The 26183-nt window shown below is 35.6% G+C and overlaps 1 protein-coding gene across 2 annotated transcripts in view; it reads right to left on the bottom strand.

The window, feature by feature from the left end:
* Positions 1 to 26183, bottom strand: part of TMEM41B (transmembrane protein 41B) — a 30181-nt gene continuing 3998 nt past the window's right edge. For both annotated transcript variants that reach the window (XM_024757014.1, XM_024757013.1), the window contains exons 3-8: positions 16723 to 16840; positions 14462 to 14590; positions 5800 to 5893; positions 5049 to 5153; positions 3773 to 3911; positions 1 to 2356 (exon numbers count right to left, since the gene is read on the bottom strand). In XM_024757014.1, coding sequence (XP_024612782.1) covers positions 2187 to 2356; positions 3773 to 3911; positions 5049 to 5153; positions 5800 to 5893; positions 14462 to 14590; positions 16723 to 16840 — 755 coding nt within the window. In that variant the 3' untranslated portion in view covers positions 1 to 2186. The remainder of the gene's footprint in view (positions 2357 to 3772; positions 3912 to 5048; positions 5154 to 5799; positions 5894 to 14461; positions 14591 to 16722; positions 16841 to 26183) is intronic.

Genomic DNA, 26183 nt, shown 5'->3' with positions numbered 1-26183 from the left:
TTTAAGTTTTTCAGTACAATTTATTATTCTTACATTTTAATTTACATTTATTAAGTGTTTTAGAAATATTACTCTCAAAGTAATAGAGCTCCAGAGAGAGGCCATTAACTAAGAGGTGAACAGTCTCAGTGTGTCAACTTCCTAGTTAGCCTGCTCGCCTCCCCACTACACATACTTGCCCTCTGGTGGTTATTACTATGTAGCTGTCTTCAAGATGTGGCTGAAGCTTGAATCTACATCTGACATCAGGCCAAGTCTGTGAATCCATGAATATAGGCCACCAAATGCATTTAGAGTTCAGCCTGCTGAAGGTTCTTTCTTGACAGACAATGATGATGAATGTGGAAAGACTGGCTATTCTCTTGGGAGAAGAAAATATACCTCACCTTAAGTGACAACTACAGTTTTCTAACAGAAAAAATAATCAGCAAAGGGACAGGATCAATGATAAGGATAGGGAAAATACTCTGAGAATAGAGTAAGTACAATATATACATAAGGGAATAGTGAGGCTGCTCCTGAGTCCAAACTCTTATTTTTAAAAGTCTGATAAAAATTTACTCAATTACATTTTATACAGTAATATTTAGTGAGCTTTGTCCAAAAAGGCTATGTTTTGTTTGTAAAAATAACAAAAGCTTTATCACTCAGTCTCTGGTCAATAAGAAAGGAAGAAAACCTTGCTAGAAATAACAATAAATAATTTCACACAAAAGTCCAGGTGACATAAGAATAGTATATTAATTAATATATTTTTTTGTATTTACAATAAATCCATTTGTTAATACTGCGATAGAAAAAATAATCAGTCCACATTATGTAGTAGAAACTGGCTTTGAGGCTGATCATACCTCTCACAATAAAAACATACAAGGATTTCTTCCACAGCTAAAGTACTTTTCAACATGACAGTCTTGGGTGAAGGTAAAACTGACAGAGTACTTTACTCTATGTCCTAGAATCAAGCGATCGAGGCTATTACCGTTAAGCAAGCAGCAAAAAGCTGTTTAGTTTTTCCAGGACTATTTAAATAGTAGTTACCATATGAGAATTTAATTTTACTTTGATATAAAAAGTAAAAATCCTAAATAGGGAAACTGCATTAATCAAAAGCAGCCCCAAACAAAAAAGCCATCACTAGAAATGAAACAAGGCATTCTTATGTATCATGCATAAAAAACAATAATTACATAATACATACTTTAATGACCAGACTAATAAATAAATGAGGTAAATTTTACAGTCATTGGAACAAATAAACTATATTCAACTACTTGAGTGCTGTACTGACACTGCTTTTGTTTCAAAATATAAAGTAACATAATTAATCTAACATCTAAAAACTGCATACTTTGAATGTTTGCTTTTTTGATACCCTTGTGAGATAGTAAAGGGGAACTGTGTAACAAAATATTATCTGAATATAAATTATCAACACCAATATGATACAATTATCATGTCATTGCCATTTTGTATATGCACAGTGGAAATATTTTGAAAGCTAGGAAACAGATGAAAACAGACTGGTCAGAATTTTAAATTTCAGACCAATCCATGATAATCTAGAACAGAAGACAAAAATAAAATTCACTAAATAGATATAACTTGATATCTTTTCCAAATTCAGTAGTCCACTAAGATGCAACTTCTAAACAAGTCTATTACCTCAAAGGTAAAAAGGAAGAAAATGTAAATCTCTTTTGAGCTTTAGTTTTCAAGTTTATGCTCTGAAAGAAGGCTGACATTAGTCAAAACAGCAATACTGTATCTTTGCTTTTGAATTTTGTATTTGCTTTTCCTATTTTAGTTATAGTATGGAATAGAGAGAAAAATATTAAATTATTAAGTCAAGGGTAAGTACGGCCAGTTCATGAAATATATTGAGTTAATCAGTTGGGTCAAGAATTTCCTACTATGCTGCTACATTTATTATCTATAGCCTTGGAATAGTAATTTAGGAGATGTCTATCGTAACTACTGACAGCACTTTTCATGGTATACCAATTTCCATTTTTATTTCTTCTCTCCTTTGCCACTTAAATACATTATTTTAACCACCAGATAGGAAATTTTATTTTACAAATTCCTATTTCATTTACTGAAGAGGTGATTTAACACATAAACCTGCCAATCCTGAGAGATGATGATGGTGAAGATGATAGGAAAACTAAAACCCAGAGGATTATTCACTCAAATTTCTGCTTTAGTTTTTTTTGGAAGATGGCTGGCAGAATAGAAAGAAGAGCCAAAATCATTAGAACAAATACTGAGTTCCAGGAAACAGCTTCCCCTGCTGTTGTAAGCTGGTACAATGTTGTTCCTGCCTTAATTGCTACAAAAGAGGGAGGTGCAACACCTAAAATAGAAAGTAAAAACATATGGTAAAAAACAATCAATTATTTTTAAAAATTAAAATACTGTGTGTATACAATTTCTTCTAAGAATATAGTGATTTACAATTGGAAGACTTTAATTTAAAGCCCCTCAAGTTTATTTCCATATAAAGAATTCAGTCTTTCATAATCACCGCTTAAGGATAATGAATTTAAAAACCCAAGGAAAGTCTCCAGAAAATAATTTTACAAAACTTATCAACAGCCTTAAAAAATGAATGTGCTATGATCCACCAATTTCAACTTTAGGAAATATTAATGTATATGAACAAAGATCTAGTCTCAAGGATGCTCATCAAAGAATTATAATAATAAAAATCTGGAAACAATCTAAGTCTTCAAAAATAAGATTGAGTAAATTGTCATTCACCCTTGATAGAGTATACTTAAAAATGAGTGGTAGGAGATACTCAGAAATGGAAAGATACTCAAAATATATGAGTAAAAAGAGCAGTTTATACAAAAGCATGGTGGAACAACCACATTTTATTAAAAGCCAGAACAAATTGGAAAAATTACTTTAGCCAAAGCTGAAGTTAACTTTATCTCTAGGTATTTCATCTGTAAAATAAGGAGACAGTACAAAAATTCTCTCTTCTGATTCTATCAGTGTAATATTATTTTACAAAATCCAAAATTACCCCTGCTAAGATTTTTTTCCCACTTTTATAGAGAACCTAAGATTTTTAAGTTTGTCTATAAATTTTTCTAAAAATAGCAATAAAAAATTAAGTATTATTGTAAAGCTTTAACAGACAGTCAATATTTGAAGAATCTGCTCATTTTGTTGGTATCTAAACAATTCACCTTAAATTTGGAAGAAAAGCAGAATACTCTTATTAAAGAACTATCAGAATTCACAAATATATAAATGAATCTTTACACCCACTGATTAATTTCAAAATTAAGTGTTAGCTCCTTGAAAGCAAGAAACTTCTTGTTCATCCTTGCTTTCCCTCAAACTTTCAGTAATGCCCATAATAAGTTCTATGTTAATAAAAAGATAGGATCAATTTTCTATTGAAAATTAAAGTTCAGTATTTCAGTACCTGATTAGAAGACAAAGGAGAAAGTACTGAAGGCATCTTCAATTTTTTTTTTTCTCTCCACTGAGGGAGAGAATGGAGTTAAAAAGTCCTGCTTAATTCTACATGATTAAAAAAATATCCAGCAGAGAGTGCTCTTGTTTAAAAAAAAAAAATTTAAATCAACACAAACCAACAAACATTTCCGAGCATCTATTTATATGGGCCAGGCTCTGTGCCCACCAGTTATATATGGTGCTGGCATGCCTGCAAAGAGCACAAAATCTAGCCCAGCTGGACACTGCTAGACATGTACACAATGAGTTCTAACACAGCATGAACCAGAGGGCTTACCTAGAAAAGTGCCAATAAAAAAAACTTTCAATGGCACGTTTATCACAGGAGATGTAATATTAATAAACCAGTTAGGCAGAAATGGTGTTATTCTCAAAAATATAATGTAGTTAATGAGATGTTCTCTATGACGTTCAACCTGTCACAAGAAAGAAACAAGTTAGGATCAAGATAAAGCCAAGCCTGAAAATAAACTGATTATAAAATACCTTATTTCAAATTCTTATCCCTGATAGCTCAGCATTTACCCAACAGAAATGATCAAATAAGGAGCTTGAAAATGACAATGAACTGCTTATCAAATGTTCATTACCAGAGCTAAATAACATCAGATGAAAGTTTTTAAGATTGTGCTTATAGTGTAATGTTATACTAAAGATGGCTCTACATCAGCCTAGATAATATGGCTCAACAACATTTTAAACCTAAAAAGGCAAAATTAAATTTATAACTATATATAAGATAGATATCAAATGACCAACTTTTTAATGCCTTTAACGTCCTGTAATATAAAGGGCTAGTATAGTACATCAATAAACCTGGCCTCCAATTAAAAATTCAGATAATCTTTATGTTAATGTACTTCACATAAGTGAATTCATTCATCATTGATAGATGAGGTTAAACAAGCATATAGAAACATTTAGCTGACTAAATAAAAGCACTGATTACAGTTTATACTTCCTAGATCTTGCTACACAAATAGTGATTTTGATTTTGGACAAAATGCTTAATTTCTCTTAATTTCCTAACCTGTAAAACAAAGGGGTAAATTTCTAAAATTCCTCTGATTTAATAGTCTGCTTCTTCTGATTCTTTATAAGAATAAGATTCTTAGCAATACTATGCTAGACTTTCCTGGGCAGTAGACCTTCTATTTATCACTGCTAGTCTTTGCAGAGACCCTAACGGAAGATAAGTTCTTCCCACTGATGAAATGCCTTAAAAGAGTTGGCTGATACAAGTTTTTCAGAGACCCACTGACAGCATCCTGCATCAACACAAAACAGGTGAGGTGTCTAAATATATGGATGCCTTTACACTGACACTTTGACTTTTGTGCTCTGATTGAAGTTATTAGGAATAAAGAATTAAGATTACTGTTACAAAAACATCATATTTGAAATAATTAACATTCATTATTTGCCTACCACTTAATTTTCAAAAGATCATTTTTATCAAAGCCCTGAGTCTGAGTTAATTTATGTAGATATTATACACTGACCCCCCAAGTAGCCAAAGAATTACATCAAATAATTTAAAAATACATGTTTACCTGCTGTGACCATTTTACTGCTTTCTCAGTTAGGTATTTATAGACAACTGGCCTCCCAACTAAATAGGAGAGCATATAGCAGAATGAGGCACCGAGTCCAGAACACTACAAAATAACAAGAACTCATAAGCATTCTGTACTTTTCCATCTTATTCACATAGATATATATTCACCTAAGGCAAACCTCAACCAGTTTCTTTCTTTTGGGGTATGGGGTGGATACTCTGCGTAACATCTCTTGAGCAGAGCAGAAGAACCCATCTGATCTAGCCCTTTCTCTGACCAAATTATAACTAAAATGAGACCAGCTAAAACAAACTGGCACTTGTGATTAAACTTAGTGACTATATCCAAATAGTTACTGTTAGCCATTAGCCTATGAATAAAACTTCAAGAGCAATATTTTTTCAATTCCTAGGCTTGAAAACACCACCTCCTGCCATGGGACTTAACTCCTTGGGCCCACCAACATTCTTGGACTATTTGAATTACAAAACAGTATAGAAAGCAAAGGCTAGAACAGAGCCTATAAATGCAATTAAGTCTATGATAACCCTGTTCTAGAAAAAAGCCAAACTATAACATCTCCTTATGGAGGGACTTAACAGATATTACTGTAACATTAACCCCCTTTTAAAACTAATAAGTCTATGCTTCCAGAGACTAATGGGATTAGGATGCCATCTGCATTCCCATCATTCTATTTAAAGTTATTTCTTTCTAGTCTCCCGATTCCATTTTATATACTTACCAAACAAACAAGAAATAAGGCTAGTGGAAAGGGATAAAGAAACCCTGAGAGTATACTGAGAAATATAGAGCCTGGAATAGCAAATGTTTGCAAGCTGTTAACTTCTAAGTTAAGGATTAAAACATAATTAAATGAATTTTTAAACCACAAATCCAACAATCCAGAAAAAAAGTATCAATACAGAAATTAGATGTTAATAAGATTATATCCATATTTCAGTATTAAAAAAAAAGTAAAATTATACCCAAAGTTTAAAAAATACATGATTCTACAGCTGCAATACCTTTATAACCATTTACTAACATTATCGTAAATCAATGCTAATTAGAGTGTGTTACTAAGAGAAAACAAAGACAAATACTGAATGTGTACCAGATAGAGAGGAACTGGGCACTTTAGGGGAAGGGAGGGGCATGCAGGGCAGAAAAAAAGAAAGAGAACAGAAGTCTTCAGTAATCTTGTAAATGACATGCTTCTCTAATGCACTGGATTTTTTTTTTTTTTTAAAGGGCTCTTTTTTAAAAAAAATTTATTTATTTTTGGCTGCATTGGGTCTTCATTGCTGGGCGCAGGCTTTCTCCAGTTGTGGGGAGCGGGGGCCACTCTTCGTTGCAGTGTGCGGGCTTCTCATTGCGGTGGTTTCTCTTGTTGTGGAGCACGGGCTCTAAGCGCACAGGCTTCAGTAGTTGTGGCACGTGGGCTCAGTAGTTGTGGCACGTGGGTTCAGTAGTTGTGGCTTGCAGGCTCTATAGTGCAGGCTCAGTAGTTGTGGCGCACGGGCTTAGTTGCTCTGTGGCATAGGAGATCTTCCCAGGCCAGGGCTTGAACCCGGGTCCCCTGCATTAGCAGGCGGATTCTTAACCACTGTGCCACCAGGGAAGCCCTTAATGCATTGGATTTTTACTCTCAAATATTTTTAGGAAACATGATTTCTGTGGAAATACAGGTACAATATAATGTATAATTACTATTTCTAATTTAACTTTTGGACATTTACTTCAACTTACTACTCATTTAAAAAAGAATAAGGGTTACAAAATATAGTAAAAGTCACAAATCTTATTTTTAAAACAGAATTATGTTTTTTTCCTGCGTCTCTCTAGTTCCTAGTTTTGGCCTGGACCTCTGCATCACCCATAACGTGATTTACTTGTAAGACAGACTGAGTGAATTCCTTCAACATCTCTCCCTTCTACTTAAAAATTTCTATCTTTACCCATCCTTCCTTTTTTCCTCTAGTTCCCACTTTACTCTTGTTTTCATTTCAATCTCCTTCTTCCTGAGTTCTTTTATCTTTAACTTCTTGCTCTTGCACAGATCCTTTCTGTATAAAACCACTCAGATGCCTACACACTAAAGAAAACCTAGGCTTTTCCTTGAGCAAGGTATCCTATCCAGTTACTGCCTCTCATCTTCACTGCCTCCCTTGCAACCTGGCTTAACCATCCCTCACTCTACTGAAACCCCCTCCTGGACAAAAGTAATGACTTTTTCTCAGTAGGAATTTTCTATTGACCCTTGCATAGGATTAAACATCCTTCAGTGTAAAACTCACCTCCAGTGAACTGTATTTTTCTTCTGTGTTACAAATCATTACTTCTCTAGTTTTTCTCTTCTCCTCACCCTCAAACCTGAGATTTCTCTAACATTCTGTTAGCTAATCTCTCACTTTTCTTTGCTAAATTCAGTCATTTCCATGTATATGGATGTACACATGGCTTCAAGCATATGGTGACAGATAGATAGATAGATGATAGATAACTTTGAATTCTCTATCTCTGATTCAACTTTTCTAATCAAATACCAGTCTCAAATTTCCCAGCAGTCTACTGGATGCCTCCATTAAAAATTTAAACTTAGTTATTTCAGGGCTCTTTAGAATCTTTTAATGGAAAGTCTCAAACACATATGAAAGTAGAGAAACTAGTATTATGATGCCCTATATTCCCATATACAGCTTCAACAATTAACATACAACCAATCTGGTTTTCTCTATATCCTTTACCTTTGATTATATTGAAGCAAATCCAAGACATATCATTACATGTACAACTACATTAATACCTTTAAAAGATAAGGATTCCTTTTCTTTTTAACACAACTATAATACCATTGTCAGAGATTAATTAACCAAAATTCCTAACTATCATAAGTAGCTATTGAGTGTGCTCACAGTTTCCAAGAGTCTTAATTTTTTTTTTTTTTGGACAGCTGGTTTGTTCAAATCAGGACAAAAAAGGTCCACACATGGTATTTGCTCTCCACAGCACTTAACTACAGGTTTGGTTCTTTTTTTGGTCTTGTAATTTACTTGTTGAAGAAACTGGGTCATTTGCAGGATTTAACAATTTTTGAACTTTGCCTACTGTATCCCTTAGGGTGGTTTAATATGTTCTTTTGTCATTTTTTTGAAATTAATTTTTATTGGCGTATAGTTGATTCCCAATGTTGTGTTAGTTTCTGCTATACAGCCAAGTGAATCAGTCATACTTCTACCTATATCATTCCGCTGTCATTTACCTTATAGTGTTAACAAAGCCATTCTCTCTGCATGGGGATATAATTTGACCTTAACTTTCCAGCTTTGTATAGATTTGTATTTCTTTTCTCTAACACTGAAAAATCTTGGTTCTTAATGTCATAAACATAATTAGCTATTTCCTTTACATACTATTAAGTATATATATATATACACACACACATATATATATACACACGTGTGTGTATATACATACTAGATACATTAATATCACATCTTTTAAAATTTCAGAACAATATAGCAACTGAAAATAGTTTAAGATTTCTTTCAAATCTTTTGTCCTTAAGATTTATCCCAGAAGGGACACACAGCCAAATTACTTTTTTCAAGGAAACAATTTGAAATAATTCTTCTAGATAGTCAAATCCCCATCAACTCAATATATTGTTAAATTTCTTTCATTTTGCTTTAGATTGTTTAATTTTTTTAAATTTTGTTAAAATATACATAACATAAAATTTACCATCTTAACCATTTTTAAGTGTATGGTTCAATAACATTAAGTACTTTCACACTGTTGTGCAAGCAATCTCCAGAACTCTTCTCATCCTGCAAAACTGAAACTCTATACCCCTTAAATAACATTCCCCCTCCCGCCTCCCCCAACTCCCTGACAACCATCCTTTTACTCTCAGTCTCTATGAATTGGGCTACTCTAGGTACTTCATGTAAGTGGAATCATATAGCATATCTTTGTGATAGGCTTAGTTTGCTTAGCATAATGTCCTTAAAGTTCATCCATGTTGTAATATGTTTCAAAATTTCCTTCCTTTTTAAGGCTGAATAATATTCCATTGTATGTATATACCACACTTTGTTTCATTCATCCATTAAAGGACACTTGAGTTGTTTCCGCCTTTTGGCTACTGTGAATAATGCTGCTATGAACATGGGTGTGCAAGTATCTCTTGAGACCCTGCTTCCAATTCTTTCAGGTATACACCCAGAAATGGGACTGCTGAATCTTATTTTTAATTTTTTGAGGAAATGCCATATTGTTTTTCACAGCAGCCAAACCATTTTATGCTCCTATCAACAGTGCACAGGGATTTCAATTTCTTCATATCCTCACCAGCACTTGTTACTTTCTGGGGTTTTTTTTCTTTTTGATTAGTAGCCATCCTACTAACGGGTGTAAGGTTACTTTAGATTTTTAACATTTCCGTTTCTTTTTTCAATTTGATTTAATTGGTTTTATAATTACATGAAATATTTACTTGGTTCTAAAGTCAAATCTATACAATAAAATACACTTAGAGAAGTTTCACTTCCATCCCTGTTTCATCTCTCTCCATAGGTAAACATTTTTATTCGTTTTTAAAAATATCCTTTCTTTTGTCATCCACAGTTCAAAAGTCCTCAACGACTATCCAATACCAAATCAATATTCTATATTCCTTAGCCTGTACTCAAACTTCTCTACAATCTGAGTGCAATGTCTAGCCTACCTTCCTAAACTTATTTCTCAAATCCTCCCCTTCTCACACCCTATATACCAACAAAACTGGACTACTGATCACTTCCTAACTGTGCCCTGTGCTTATAAGCTCTGATCTAGACTTGCTTTGTCTAGAATGACTATACCGTATCTCTACCCATAATTCCCATTATTCCAGATGGAAATAGTTGTTTTGGTTTTGAATGCTTAAAACACTAGATTGTATTCAGCATATAATTAGTACTTTATGGTTAAATGGATGAAAGCTAAAGTTAAAATAAGTAATTATAATGTAAAAAGTAATTAACATACAAGAGTTTGAAATAGGTATTACCAATGAAAGTACTAGTACTGCACTGCTGAATACAATGGCTACTAGCTACATGTGGCTGTGGGGAAGAGACACTAAAATGTGCCAGGTCTGAACTGAGATGTGCTATGAGTGTGAAATATACACATTTTAAAGAGTTGGTACAAAAAAAGAATGTGAAATAGTAATAATTTTTATGTGGTTTCATGTTGAAATGATATTTTTGACATTTCAGTTCAAGTAAAATGTATTAAAATTAATTAAAATGAATTTATTATTACTTTCCTTAATGTGCTAACTAGAAAATTTTTAAACTGCATGTGGCTCACATTATACTTCTATTAATGAGTGCTGTACTTATTATACGCCCAAAGATATGTCTTCTCTTTTGTTCACTGAGTTTAAAAAGTACCTTTTTAACACTCAGACCTTAAGGTTCCAGAGTGTAAAATAAATAGAAAATTATAAGAAAATATATAGATTTAACAAATTATCCTATAAAAAATCTAAAACAGGGGCTTCCCTGGTAGTGCAGTGGTTAAGAATCCACCTGCCAATGCAGGGGACACAGGTTCGATCCCTAGTCCGGGAAGATCCCACATGCCATGGAGCAACTAAGCCAGTGCGCCACAACTACTGAGCCTGCACTCTAGAGCCCACAAGCCACAACTACTGAGCCCATGTGCCACAATTACTGAAGCCCACATGCCTAGAGCCCAAGCTCCACAACAAGAGAAGCCACAGCAATGAAGAGTAGCGCCCACTTGCCGCAACTAGAGAAAGACGTGCAAAGCAACAAAGACCCAATGCAGCCAAAAATAAATAAATCTTTTAAAAAATCTAAAACAATGCAGAATCACTACAATACCTTAATTATTAAGCAAATAGTAACCATATGCAATAAAACCTGCTGAATTGACAATATTAACCAATGATTCATTTAAAATTGAAAAATTTAAACCAAATGTATTTTATAACAATAAACCTATTCCTATCTTTTAAAAAAATATTTAATTAATTTATTTGGTTGTGCTGGGTCTTAGTTGTTGCATGCATGTGGGGGCCAGTTCCCCGACCAGGAATCAATCCTGGGCCTCCTGCACTGGCAGCGTGGAGTCTTAACCACTGCACCACCAGGGAAGTCCCTATTCCTATACTTTTAATTCACTTTCTACAAGTCACTTTCTTTTTTTCTACTAATTTACATATGGATATTAAGACAACTAGGCTACAACATTTATTCTGCCATAGATGGTCTAGATTCACTTATGCTAACTGGTTCTCTGGCCCTGTGGGTGGGTATCCCCTTTATCCCTCAGCTATGAATCCTTCCAAAGCTAGGGGGCAAAATAGGGCAGAAAAAGACAACTTTCCAAAGTAAATAGAAACTATATGCCTCATTCACAAAATGTTCACAAAAACCTTATAAAAGACAAATGAAAGGGCTTTTTTTTTTTTTTTTTATGGTACGCAGGCCTCTCACTGCTGCGACCCCTCCCGCTGCGGAGCACAGGCTCCGGACGCACAGGCTCAGCGGCCATGGCTCACGGGCCCAGCCGCTCTGCGGCATGTGGGATCCTCCCGGACCGGGGCAAGAACCCTTGTCCCCTGCATCGGCAGGTGGACTCCCAACCACTGCACCACCAGGGAAGCCCTGGGGAAAATATTTTTTATGGTTAAAGTTTATAAATGCAAAATAACCTACAAGCCTAACACTTCGGTTTTTACAGATAAGTGATGAAATGGGAAGTAGGAAAAGGCAGCAGGTGTGAATTTCTTAGAACAGTCAGTATATAATTAAATTACTTTACAAATAACTGTTCCAAAGAACTGTGGAGAGACAGGTGCATAATAATCATTCTTCAAATTACCCCCAAATTTGAATTTTTCTAATAAATAGGGAGGATAATGACAAAGTGCCCACACATAGCACACTACCTAAATATAAATGTTATCTTCACCAGCTGGGTAAAGGAGTAATGTTTGTATTAGCAGCAAAAGCTATTATAACCGTACTTGTCACTAAGTTGTTTATGCCAGGAATAACTGGTCCAATGTGTTTTAAGTATACACTCAAAACATCTGCATAAGGAGGTAAATACAGGAACATCTATATGTTAAATACATAATATCTAATCCAATAAAAATCCAAGAAAATAAAATGCTATTGAATTTTATGAGAAAAAAATTTTAGCTGAAAAGTCCAACAAACCAAAAGAAATTCAGGAAATAAGAGAGGAAGCAAGAATCGAAATATTTTGAGAGAATTAACAAAATAATTAATATGCCTTTTAGAAAGCTGATTTGGAAAAGAAAAATGATTACCTTTACAACATCAAGAGTTAATGTCAACATTTCTCCAAAGAAGATATACAGATTGCCAACAAACACATGAAAGGATGTTCAACATCACTAATTATTAGAGAAAGGCAAATCAAAACTACAATGAGGTATCACCTCACACCAGTCAGAATGGCCATCATCAAAAAATCTACAAACAATAAATGCTGGAAAGGATGTGGAGAAAAGGGAACCCTCTTGCACTGTTGGGGGGAATGTAAATTGATACAACCACTATGGAGAACAGAACAGAGGTTCCTTAAAAAACTAAAAATAGAACTACCATACGACCCAGCAATCCCACTACTGGGCATTATACCCTGAGAAAACCATAATTCAAGAAGAGTCATGCACCACAATGTTCACTGCAGCACTATTTACAATAGTCAGGACATGGAAGCAACCTAAGTGTTCATCAACAGATGAATGGATAAAGAAGCTGTGGCACATATATACAATGGAATATTACTCAGCCATAAAAAGAAATGAAATTGAGTTATCTGTAGTGAGGTGGATGGACCTAGAGTTTATCATACAGAGTGAAGTAAGTCAGAAAGAGAAAAATAAATACCGTATGCAAACACATATATATGGAATCTTAAAAAAAAATGTTCTGATGAACCTAGGGGCAGGACAGGAATAAAGATGCAGATGTAGGGACTTCCCTGGTGGTGCAGTGGTTAAGAATCCGCCTGCCAATGCAGGGGACACTGGTTTAAGCCCTGGTCTGGGAAGATCCCACATGCTGTGGGGCAACTAAGCCCATGCACCACAACTACTGAGCCTGCGCTCTACAGCCCGCTAGCTACAACTACTGAGCCCACATGCCACAACTACTGAAGCCCATGTACCTAGAGCCCGTGCTCCACAAGAGAAGCCACTGCAATAAGAAACCTGCACACCACAAGGAAAAGTAGCCCCCACTCACCACAACTAGAAAAAGCCTGTGCATAGCAATGAAGACCCAACACAGCCATAAATAAATAAATTAATTAAATAAATTAAAAAGATGCAGACGTACAGAATGGACTTGAGGACACAGGGAGGGGAAAGGGTAAGCTGGGACGAAGTGAGAGAGTGGCATTGACATATATACACTACCAAATGTAAAATAGATAGCTAGTGGGAAGCAGCTGCATAGCCCAGGGAGATCAGCTCCATGCTTTGTGACCACCTACAGGGGTGGGATAGGGAGGGGATATGGGGATATCTGTATACATATAGCTGATTCACTTTGTTATACAGCAGAAACTAACACAACACTGTAAAGCAATTATACTCCAATAAAGATGTTTTAAAAAAAAAGAGTTAATGTCTTTCATTAACCGAGAAGATTTGGAAAATACGTTGGATTAGAATAAAAGATACAAAAATTAGAAATTAACATCCACAAATTGGAAGGCTAATCACCAGTTGCATAGGCAGTTTGAAAATATGTAGAAAGAATAAAGCAATTTTCCTGCCTAGTTAAAATACAACATATATTTCTATATAAAACAAAGAAATACATACTAAGAACTGTCAAAAAAAAATTCATATCCTTTACATGACTAGTTACTCTCATAGGATTTTTTACCAAGAAAACCATCAAATGGAAGAAAAATCATAACACAACATCTAGAAAAGCAAAAATTAAATACAAATTATATCTTCAAACCTAAGGGAATTTTTTTAAATTTATGGTATGGTGATTATTAATTCAAAATTATTATTTAAATTAAGACAATCAATTAACTAATAAAATAATCCTACATAAAATGATTATCTTGAATAATACAAAGGAAAGAAAAAAAGTTTATAACTGAAATAAGCAGAAAATAGAAAAACTGGTAATAAATATTCAGAAATGACAACTGACTTGAAGAGAAAGGATTAAAGTGAGAATTTTTTCATTCTCATTTTCAATATTTTATTTAAGGTTATACTGCATTAAAAATTTTTAAAAGGAAAAATAGTTACGTATAACTGAGCAGCAGATCTTTTAAAACCTTTTTCTTAAACAAAACTAGAAAACATTTTTCAGTTAAAAGGATACAAAATATATGTAGCAAAATAAGCTACAAGTACTTGAACATAAAAGGTGTCCTTATATTTGGATAAAACTTTTCCTAGAGCCTTGGCATCATCCATATCTCTGGGAACCTTCATATTCATTCTTTCTTCTCTAAAGAAATAAAGTGAAAAAAAATTTTAAATAGAAATTTGCCAAGATAATTCATATCAAAGTCAAGTTCAAAACATGAAGTTTTATCCAAAATGATTTGATGCCTTGATCTGTAATATGCTAAGCATAAATTCACAAAATTAAGTTCAAAGTCTATAAATTATTTTTTAACGCTTTAATATAATTTCATGAGATATGTAATCCATTTGAAAATTCAGAATGACCGAAACTAAAGGTTAAAAAGCATTTGCTCAAACACTGGAGTAAATTTTGAATTAAGAAATGAACCACTGATGTTAGCATATTTAAAACATACTGAACATCATTTTGGGTAATCCTCATGATAAACTGAAGTCAATAATCAATTACAACCGAAATTAAGTAAAAATTTCAATGAATTTATAGTTCATATCTTTTCTTCAATATCCCAGCTCAAAGTTCAGATAAAAACTTAAAACACTTGTCACTTTCTATTAATTTTACTTTATATTTGGTGCCTTGTTTGGAACTGATGTTCTGTTTATAAAAGCCCCAAATAATCATCTTTGTGTTTAATGTATATTGTACCCATTTATTGTACCCATTTGTTTACATGATGAAATTTAACTAACCTTGCAAAACAATGATAGAATGTTGTTTAAGTCCTATAAAATTAGCAGGTAAACTAAAATGGGTTTTCTCATTTATAAATTTAAAAGCTTAAAAAAGCTCTTTATAGGCGTGTGCATGCATCTCACACATATACACACACCGAAAGAAATAGGCAGAATATAAAAGATTTATAACAGCATATTATTATACGAAAGTGTTATATTTCTTAGAGCAGATTGGGATCCAAAACAACCTTAATCTACACTCTATATTCTTTCCCTCTTTCAGTCAGCTCTTTATTTCCTACTCCTTTGATTAAAAAGAGAAAAGATCTAAAATTCAATGATACTAATATTAACATAACAATATAACATGCTATCCTCCCAAAGGCATTTACATTCACGTAAGAAATCAAAGTATTAAAATAAAAATAAGTTTAACTATAAAATTTCAAGCATAAGAAAGTGTTAATGAAAGAAATTTAGAGGAAACAGGAACTTCCTTATACCCTGAAATCACATTGCACAGTTATCCATCACCACACCAAGCTGGCCCTGGTTGAAAATCACTACATTTTAGTAGTCTCTGATGTAATCTATGATTACCCAAGGGTGTTGTTATTGTGGTTGAATAACCCAGGGATATTTTATCCTCATAAAGTATGTTTCAGGTCTATAATCTTTTCCCTAAAATTCAAAAAGCTCTGAAAACCAAAAGTTCCTTGTAATCTGTCAGCAAAAATTGACCCACACTTATATACAGTTTTTCACAGTCTTCTATAATACAGGTTTCACTGTAAAAATATTAATGTATTTGATTATGGGGTGCTGCCCCAGATCCTGCTGGAGATACTACATAATATACAGTATTTATTCCATGTTATCTTTCCAAAATAGAAAAGTTCTAAATTCTGAAATACGTTTCACTCCTAAGGTTTTTGTTACGGAATTGTGGCTGTATACTAGATAGACAAGTTTTTCTACAAAGTGCATTTGACAGTGAAAAGTACCTATTCAAACCATGTCATTTCTATAAAACAGGGAAGAGAAAAAGAGCTAGGAGACAGAGATGTGGTGCAGAAGTAAATGGATGAATAGAGGCAGACAAAAACTGATGACATGGAAAAGTAGGAAGGTAGAAAACAGGGATGGAAAAAGGGATAAAGCAGAGAAAAAGAGCATCAGTATTTCTCAAACTGCAGGTCAATATCTATTATGGACTGCAATATAAATTTACTTGGTCACTACTAACATTAAAAAATAATATGCAATAAATTTATTAATGTGGCTATGTTTTTCAACATAGCCATTAGAAAGATGCCTTAATTAGAGGAGCAGCGCTAGGAGAACCTTGCATAGAAAATCAAGAGACATATTTGGAAAGAAGTATTTAAATTACAATGTCAATATGAACTTGCTACAAGCCACGAGAGCTGACATACAATTATTATGCCAGTTCTGTTCCTTAAATTAGTTGAACTTTCAATGCACGTTCATCTCTATAAATGTCTAGACATTTTCCATTTCTTTCAGTATACTTACTCACTAAGCTGAGGAAAATTTTTATATACCAAAAACATAACAAAAGCTGCAGATAAGAAAATGGACACCAATATAAGAAGCGACATTCTTGCTGAACCAGCTTCTGCACAGGCTTTCTCTGAAAAAAAAAAAAAAATTATAATTAAGATAAATATAGAGGAAGACAGTATTCCAAGCCAGTAAATAATTTCCTGAAAGGTTTTCCTCCCAAGAAGCTGTTCACACTTTTGCCCAAAACACTGTAACATTAAATTTTAAATACTACCATATTTGATGTTTATTAACTGGCCATAGTTCTTTGCAGGGATATATGCATTTTAGAAGCACAGAAAAACAGAACACCAGAATTTGTAGCACTGATTTGTTGATAAGCCAAAGGGGAAAAAAGGGCATTGCTCTAAATGCTATCACTGACTTTCAATTTTATATATCTATATTGGGAGATAACAGCATAGGCAGAATGGCCTCTTAAGAAAAATGAGGTAATCTGGCAATTACTTCAAACTGTCATGAGAAAGAACCCACAGATTCACTAATGCAACTGATGAATGTTACACTTTCTCTTTACACCAAGGGCTTCAGAATATAGTTGAACCTCAAATGTTTTGGGTGGCTCTGTCTGTGACTCCAAGAATGGGAGAATATGTTTGTATTCTCCAACAAGGTAATCTTAGTGTTATCTTAAAAATCACATGCAAGTGGGCAGAGTCAAGATGGTGGAGTAGGAGAACACTGAGTTTGCATCTCCTCACAACTAGGGCACCTACCAGGTGATGGTGGGGGACTTTGGACACCTAAGGGAACAGGAGGAACCTGTGAGCGACCGGGTAGGACATGGGGGGGAGCGAGGCGGGAGGAGAAGTGGAGGCAGGAGGGACTGGAACCCCTGAGGGGCGCCTGGGGGAGAGGAAGGGTTCCCACGCCCGTAGGGGCCCACTCGCAGGGAGGGGATCAATGGGGATGGGGAGAGACCGTCAGGGGATCAGAGGATTGGAAGGGAACGTGGCCAGCATTTCCCCCACCCACTCAGGCCCCAGGGAGCCTGCTGAGGTCCCAGGGCTGATCCTCCACCCTCCGACGCCCCCTCCATCTGCGTGGGTCCTGGGGGTGTGAGAGGGAGGGGGAGAGGAAAAGGAGAGGCGAGATGGGACCAGTGCCCCGAGGGGTGGCTGGGGGAGGGGAGGGGGAGGTGTGCCTAAGTCTGCCCCTCCCCCACAGCCAAGGCCTTTTCCTGCTTTTATTCTTTTTCTTTTTTTCTTTTTGCTATTATGGTTCTGTTTTACTGTGTTGCTATTTCATTTTTATTTGTATTTTATCTAGTATATTTCTTATCTTTCTAACTTTATTTATTTTTTATTCTTTGTTATTGTTCTGCTTTTTTCTTTTTTTTTTTTTGGCCACACACCAGGTGGCTTGCAGGATCTTGGTTCACAGGCTGGGGGTTGGGCCTGAGCTCTTGCGGTGGGAGCACCGAGTCCAAACCACTGGCCTAACAGAGAACCTCAGACCCCAGGAATATTAATCAGAGTGAGGCCTCGCAAAGGTCCTCATCCCCGCACCAAGAGCCAGCTCTACCCAGCTGCATGCAAACTCCAGTGCTGGAAATCTCAGGTCAAACAACCAGTAAGACAGGAACACAGCCCCAACCATCAAAAATAATGAGACGACAAAAAAATATGTTACAAACGAAGGAACGAGGCAAAAACCTACAAGACCAAATAAATGAAGAGGAAACATGAAACCTACCTGAAAAAGAATTCAGAGTAATGATAGTAAAGATGATCCAAAATCTCGGAAATAGAATGGAGGCACGGACCAAGAATATACAAGAAATGTTTAACAAAGACCTAGAAGAACTAAACAATAAACAAGCAGTGATGAACAACACAGTAACTAAATGAAAAATACACTAGAAAGAATCAATACCAGAATAACTGAGGCAGAAGAACAGATAAGTGACCTGGAAGACAGACTGGTGGAAATAATTGCTGAAGAACAGAATAAAGAAAAAAGAATGAAAAGAATTGAGGACAGTCTCAGAGACCTCTGGGACAACATTAAACGCACAAATACTGGCATTACAGGGGTCCCAGAAGATGAAGAAAAAGAGAAAGGGTATGAGAAAATATTTGAAAAAATCATAGTTGAAAACTTCCCTAACATGGGAAAGGAAATAGCCACCCAAGTCCAGGAAACGCAGAGAGTCCCATACAGGGTAAACCCTAGGAGAAACACACCAAGACACATATTAATCAAATTGACAAAAATTAAATTCAAAGAAAAAATATTAAAAGCAGCAAGGGAAAAGCAACAAATAACATACAAGGGAATCCCCATAAGGTTATCAGCAGATTTTTCAGCAGAAACTCTGCAGGCCAGAAGGAAGAGGCAGGATATATTTAAAATGTTGAAAGGGGAAAACCTACAACTAAGATTACTGTACCCATCAAGGATCTCATTCAGATTTAACAGAGAAATCAAAAGCTTCACAGACAAGTAAACGTTAAGAGAATTCAGCACCACCAAACCATCTCTACAACAAATGCTAAAGGAACTTCTCTAGGCGGAAACACAAGGAAAGAAAAAGACCCACAGAAACAAACCCAAAACAGTTACAAAATTGTAACAGGAACATACATATTGATAACTACCTTGAATGTAAATGGATTAAATGGTCCAACCAAAAGACACAGACTAGCTGAATGGATACAAAAACAAGGCCCATATATATGCTGTCTACAAGAGACCCACTTCAGACCTAGGGAAACATACAGACTGAAAGTGAGGGAATGGAAAAAGATATTCCATGCAAACTGAAATCAAAAGAAAGCTGGAGTAGCATTACTCATATCAGATAAAATAGATTTTAAAATAAAGACTGTTACAAGGGACAAGGAAGGACACTACATAATGATCAAGGGACCAATCCAAGAAGAAGATATAACAATTATAAATATTTATGCACCCAACATGGGAGCACCTCAATACACAAGGCAAATGCTAACAGCCATAAAAGGGGGAATCGACAGTAACACAATAATAGTGGGGGACTTTAACACCTCACTTACACCAATGGACAGATCATCCAGACAGAAAATAAATAAGGAAACACAAGCTTTAAATGAGACGATAGACCAGATAGATTTAATTGATATTTATAGGATATTCCACCTGAAAGCAGTTGAAAACACTTTCTTCTCAAGTGCACATGGAACATTCTCCAGGATAGATCACATCTTGGGTCACAAATCAAGCCTCGGAAAATTGAAGAAAATTGAAATCGTATCAAACATCTTTTCTGACTACAACGCTATGAGATTAGAAATCAATTACAGGGAAAAAACTGTAAAAAACACAAATACATGGAGGCTAAACAGTGCGCTGCTAAATAACCAAGAGATCACTGAAGAAAGCAAAGAGGAAATTTAAAAACACACAGAAACGAATGACAACGAAAACATGACAACCCAAACCTATGGGATGCAGCAAAACCAGTTCTAAGAGGGAAGTTTACAGCAATTCAATCTCACCTCAAGAAACAAGAAAAATCTCAAACAATCTAACCTCACACCTAAAGCAACTAGAAAAAGAAGAACAAAGAAAACCCAAATTTAGTAGAAGGAAAGAAATCATAAAGATCAGAGCAGAAATAAATGAAATAGAAATGAAGAAAACATTAGCAATGATGAATAAAAACTAAGTTAGTTCTTTGAGAAGGTAAGCAAAATTGATAAGCCTTTAGCCAGACTTACCAAGAAAAAAGAGAGGGGACTCAAATCAATAAAATTGAAATGAGGGACTTCCCTGGTGGTGCAGTTGTTAAGAATCTGCCTTCCAATGCAGGGTTCGATCCCTGGTCAGGGAACTAAGATCCCACATGCTGCGGGGCAACTAAGCCCACGTGCTGCAACTACTGAGTCCGCACACCACAACTAGAGACCCCACGTGCTGCAAAAAGAGAGAAGCCCATGTGCCGCACCTAGAGAAGCCCATGCGCCACAACGAAGAGCCCGCAGGCTGCAACAAAAGATCCTGCATGCTGCAACAAAGATCCTGTATGCCACCACTAAGACCTGACATAAATAAATAAATAAATAATTTTTTTAAATAAAAATTTTAAAAATTAGAAATGAAAAAGGAGAAATTACAACTGACACAGCAGAAATACAAAGGATCATAAGAGACTACTACAAGCAACTCTATGCCAATAAAATGGACAACCTGGAAGAAATGGACAAATTCTTGGAAATGTACAACTTTCCAAGACTGAACCAGGAAGAATTAGAAAATATAAACAGACCTATCACAAGTAATGAAATTGAAACCGTAATTACAAATCTTCCAACAAACAAAAGTCCAGGACCACAAGACTTCACAGGCGAATTCTATCAAACATTTAGAGAAGAGCTAACACCTATCCTTCTCAAACTCTTCCAAAAAATTGCAGAGGAAGGAACATTCCCAAATTCATTCAACAAGGCCACCATCACCCCTGGTACCAAAAGCAGGCAAAGATATCACAAAAAAAGAAAAGTACAGGCCAATATCACTGATGAAAATAGACGCAAAAATGCTCAACAAAATACTAGCAAACAGAATCCAACAACACATTAAAAAGATCATACACCATGATTAAGTGGGATTTATCCCAGGGATGCAAGGATTCTTCAATATATGCAAATCAATGTGATACACCATATTAACAAATTAAAGAATAAAAACCATATGATCATCTCAATAGATGCAGAAAAAACTTTTGACAAAATTCAACACCCATTTATGATAAAAACTCTCCAGAAAGTGGGCATACAGGGAAACTACCTTGACATAATAAAGGCCATATACAACAAACCCACAGCAAACATCATTCTCAATGGTGAAAAACTGAAAGTATTTCCTCTAAGATCAGGAATAAGACAAGGATGTCCACTCTCACCACTATTACTCAACATAGTATTGGAAGTCCTAGCTAGAGCTAGGAGGAAGGAAAAAGAAGGAGGAAAAAGAAATAAAAGGAATACAAGTTGGAAAAGAAGAAGTAAAACCATCACTGTTTGCAGATGACATGGTACTATACATAGAAAATCCTAAAGATGCCACCAGAAAACTACTAGAACTAATCAATTAATTTGGTAAGGTTGCAGGATACAAAATTAACACACAGAAATCTCTGGCATTCCTATACACTAACAACGAAAGATCAGAATGAGAAATTAAGGAAAAAATCCCATTCACCACTGCAACAAAAAGAATAAAATACCTAGGAATAAACCTACCTAAGGAAGCAAATGACCTGTACTCAGAAAACTATAAAACACTGATGAAAAAAATCAAAGATGACACAAACAGATGGAGAGCTATACCATGCTCCTGGATTGTTAGAATCAATACTGTGAAAATGAATATACTACCCAAAGCAGGCTATAGGTTCAATGCAATCCCTATCAAAGGCATTTTTCACTGAATTAGAACAAAAAAATTTTACAATTTGTATGGAAACACAGAAGACCCCCAAATAGCCAACACAATCTTGAGAAAGAAAAATGGAGCTGGAAGAATCAGGCTCCTCAACTTCAGACTCTACTACAAAGCTTCAGTAATCAAGAAAGTATGGTACTGGCACAAAAAAACAGAAATATAGATCAATGGAACAGGATAGAAAGCCCAGAGATAAATCCATGTACATATGATCACCTTATCTTTGATAAAGGAGGCAACAATATAAAATGGAGAAAAGGCAGCCTCTTCAATAAGTGGTGTGGGGAAAACTGGACAACTACATGTAAAAGAATGTAATTAGAATACTACCTAACACCATACACAAAAGTAAACTCAAAATGGATTAAAGACCTAAATGTAGGACTGTACATTATAAAACTCTTAGAGGAAAACCACTCTTTGACATAAATCACAGCAAGATCTTCTATGACCCACCTCCTAGAGTAGTGAAAATAAAAGCAAAAATAAGCAAGTGGGACCTAATTAAAGTTAAAAGCGTTTGCACAGCAAAGGAAACCATAAGCAAGATGAAAAGACAACCCTCAGAATAGGAGAAAATATTTGCAAATGAATCAACAAAGGATTAATCCCAAAATATACAAACAGCTCATGCAGCTCAATATCAAAAAAACAAACCCAATCCAAAAATGGGCAGAAGACCTAAAGAGACATTTCACCAAAGACATACAGATGGCCAAGAGGCAACATGAAAAGATGCTCAACATGACTAATTATTAGAGAAATGCAAATCAAAACTACAATGAGGTTATCACCTCACATCAGTCAGAATGGCTATCATCAAAAAATCTACAAACAATAAATGCTGGAGAGGTGTGGAGAAAAGGGAACCCTCCTACACTGTTAGTGGGAATGTAAATTGATACAGCCACTATGGAAAAAAGTACGGAGGTTCCTTAAAAAACTAAAAATAGAACTACCATATGACCCAGCAATCCCACTACTCAGCATATACCCTGAGAAAACCATAATTCAAGAAGTTACATGCACCCCAATGTTCACTGCAGCACTATTTACAATAGCCAGGACATGGAAACAACCTAAATGTCCATCAACAGATGAATGGATAAAGAAGATGTGGTACATATATATAATGGAATACTACTCAGCCATAAAAAGAAATGAAATTGGGTCTTTGTAGAGATGTGGATGGACCTAGAGTCTGTCATACAGAGTGAAGTAAGTCAGAAAGAGAAAAATAAATATCGTATATTAACGCATATATGTGGAATCTAGAAAAACAGTACAGATGAACCTATTTGCAGGACGGGAATAGAAATGCAGACATAGAGAACAGACATGTGGACACAGGCGGGGAAGGGGAGGGTGGGATGAACTGGGAGATTAGGTCTGACATAAATACACTACCATCTGTAAAATAGATAGCTAGTGGGAACCTGCTATAAAGCACAGGGAGCTCAATGAGGTGCTCTGTGATGACCTAGATGGGTGAGAAGTGGGGGAGTCCAAGAGGGAGGGGATGTATGTATACATATACCTGATTCACTTCATTGTACAGCAGAAACTAACACAACACTGTAAGGCAATAATACTCCAATAAAAAAAAATCTAAATAAAGACTTCAGTAGGTAACAGTCCTCCTAAATTAAAAATTAAACAAGACATTTTGCATGGCAACTCTAAAATTTAACTACAATATTTTTCTTCCCATCATTAATTCACAAGTCCTAAGTAAGGAGTCCGAGGAGAGAAAGGTGTGGACTTAACTGGACTACAGAACACCACCCTAAGCCTTCCTTGAGTACACATCTCTCTGATTGCTACTTGTTGCCTTACAGTTGGATGATGAAATATATAGACATTTGTTGAACAAAATTAACCTCCAAGTTTAACTCCATACCTATTTTTTTCATTCTCTGAAAGGAAAACTTTTTCAAGCATTGTACTCAGCATAATGTAAACACAAGAAAACAGCTAATAATGCAATAAAACTAAGTGAGAGACAATTTTGAAGCTCTCCATTCTTTCACACAAACTTGGAAATAGGGAGTGTTCCCTATTATGATTCCACAATTCTTTTTTAGTATAGTTCTAATAAATCTAGAGGCTAGCACGTAATTCATTTAGTTCTGAACAGAGATAAAAGTTATAAATTTGGGAATTCCCTGGCTGTCCAGTGGTTAGGACTCCATACTTCCATTGCTGGGGGCCCTGGTCAGGGAACTAAGATCCCGCAAGTCCAAGGTGCAGCCAAAAAAAAAAAGAAAGGTTATAAACCTTGCTTTAATGATCAACATCTGAATGTGTAACATACACATTTATAATGTTTATCCTCCTTCTGGCTGCATTAGACACAAGTTATTTAGCATTCAGAGCCACCCACAACAGTGCTTTATACATTCATTAACCTCCAAATCTTCCATCATACTAATTCCCATTCTCAATTATCCCAGTATCTGTTTTCCAACCTCCTCCCAGGCCAAAGGTACAGCTAGAGAAAGATCATTGTGCTCTCCTGGCTTACAAGTTCATATGCTTCCTGCTTTTCTATCGTCAATTAAGGTTATCACTGGTAAACTATAATCCTTTTACAGTACCCTCCGAAAGGGCTATTTCAAGTCTTCAAGCCTTTAATTCTACTTCCCCCTATTCTCAACCAATGAGGCTGTCTCCATAATTTAGAGAGCTTCCCAATCTCTACCTCAAGATCTGTTCATGAAATTATCTCCACTTCCCTCTTTCCCCTTATCTTTGCATCAAATGCCAACACACTTCCTTGCAGATCTTGCTCTCAGAATTATCTCATCTCCATTCACTGAATATCTCCAATTCTTCCCACTAACAAGCAACTCTTCTCTAACTTCTAATATGCATATATCTACCCTGAAAAATCAAAACTTAACCTTAATGCCCCGTAGTAGCTCTCTATTTCTTATAACTTTCATATCAATACCTTTTGAAAAGCAAAATCTTTATATCTACAAGATTTTAGGAATCACTCTTACTGGTCATCTAGTCCACTAGTTCTAGACCTACAGAATCCTACCATTCCAATAGGTAGGAGGAAGCAAAAGACCCATCTCCCCTGAGGACACAGTTTACAGGAACTCTAACAAGGATTTCAGAGTTCTTTTTTTTTTTAATTTATTTGGCTGCATGGGGTCTTAGTTGTGGCACACAGGCTCTTTGTTGCAGCACGTGGGATCTTGTGTGGCACGCGAGCTTCTCTAGTTGCAGCAAGTGGGCTTCTCTCTAGTTATAGCGTGCGGGCTCCAGAGCACATGGGCTCAGTAGTTGCACTGCGCAGGCTCCAGGGTGCCCGGGCTCAGTAGTTGCAGCACACGGGCTTAGTTGCCCCACGGCACGTGGGATCTTAGTTCCCCGACCAGGGATTGAACCCACGTCCCTTGCACTGGAAGGCAGATTTTTAACCACTGGACCACCAGGGAATTCCCTCTAACAAGTTTTTTATGGTTACAAGAATCTATTGTAACGTTTTTGGAAGTAAATTTTATTTCAAGAGCTTAAAATTTTTTAAATTATGTATTAATAATCAAAAATGGTAGTATCATCAAGTATAAATTTAAACAGCTAAAATAACTTTTTTATAAAATATAAAGAATTAACCATTAAAAAAACACACAGAGAGAAAGCATGTTTGCAGGCAGCAGAAGAAAGAGCACTACCTATCTTGTATAAAAGCTCATTCTCTGATGTTTATGCCCTGCATCTCTGCTACCATTCAACCCACACAGCCTCACTTACTATCATCAACCACTTTCAGGCACTTCCCCTATTCAGCGAAGACTAAGCCAAGCTTCAAGCAAACTTTTCATAATCCTAAAAGATACATCTATTTAGATGATTCACCCAGCCTCAAAGTTCTTATACTTTCATTTCTATGCAACTTTAGCCACCCACTTCCAGTGGTACACTAAGTTCTTACACCACCTGAGACTGCTCTATCTTGGGTATTTTAAATT

The sequence above is a fragment of the Neophocaena asiaeorientalis genome, unplaced genomic scaffold (assembly GCF_003031525.2).
Source record: "Neophocaena asiaeorientalis asiaeorientalis breed wild unplaced genomic scaffold, Neophocaena_asiaeorientalis_V1.1 scaffold504, whole genome shotgun sequence".
Taxonomy (NCBI): domain Eukaryota; kingdom Metazoa; phylum Chordata; class Mammalia; order Artiodactyla; family Phocoenidae; genus Neophocaena; species Neophocaena asiaeorientalis.
This window is presented reverse-complemented; position numbering and strand designations above follow the sequence as displayed.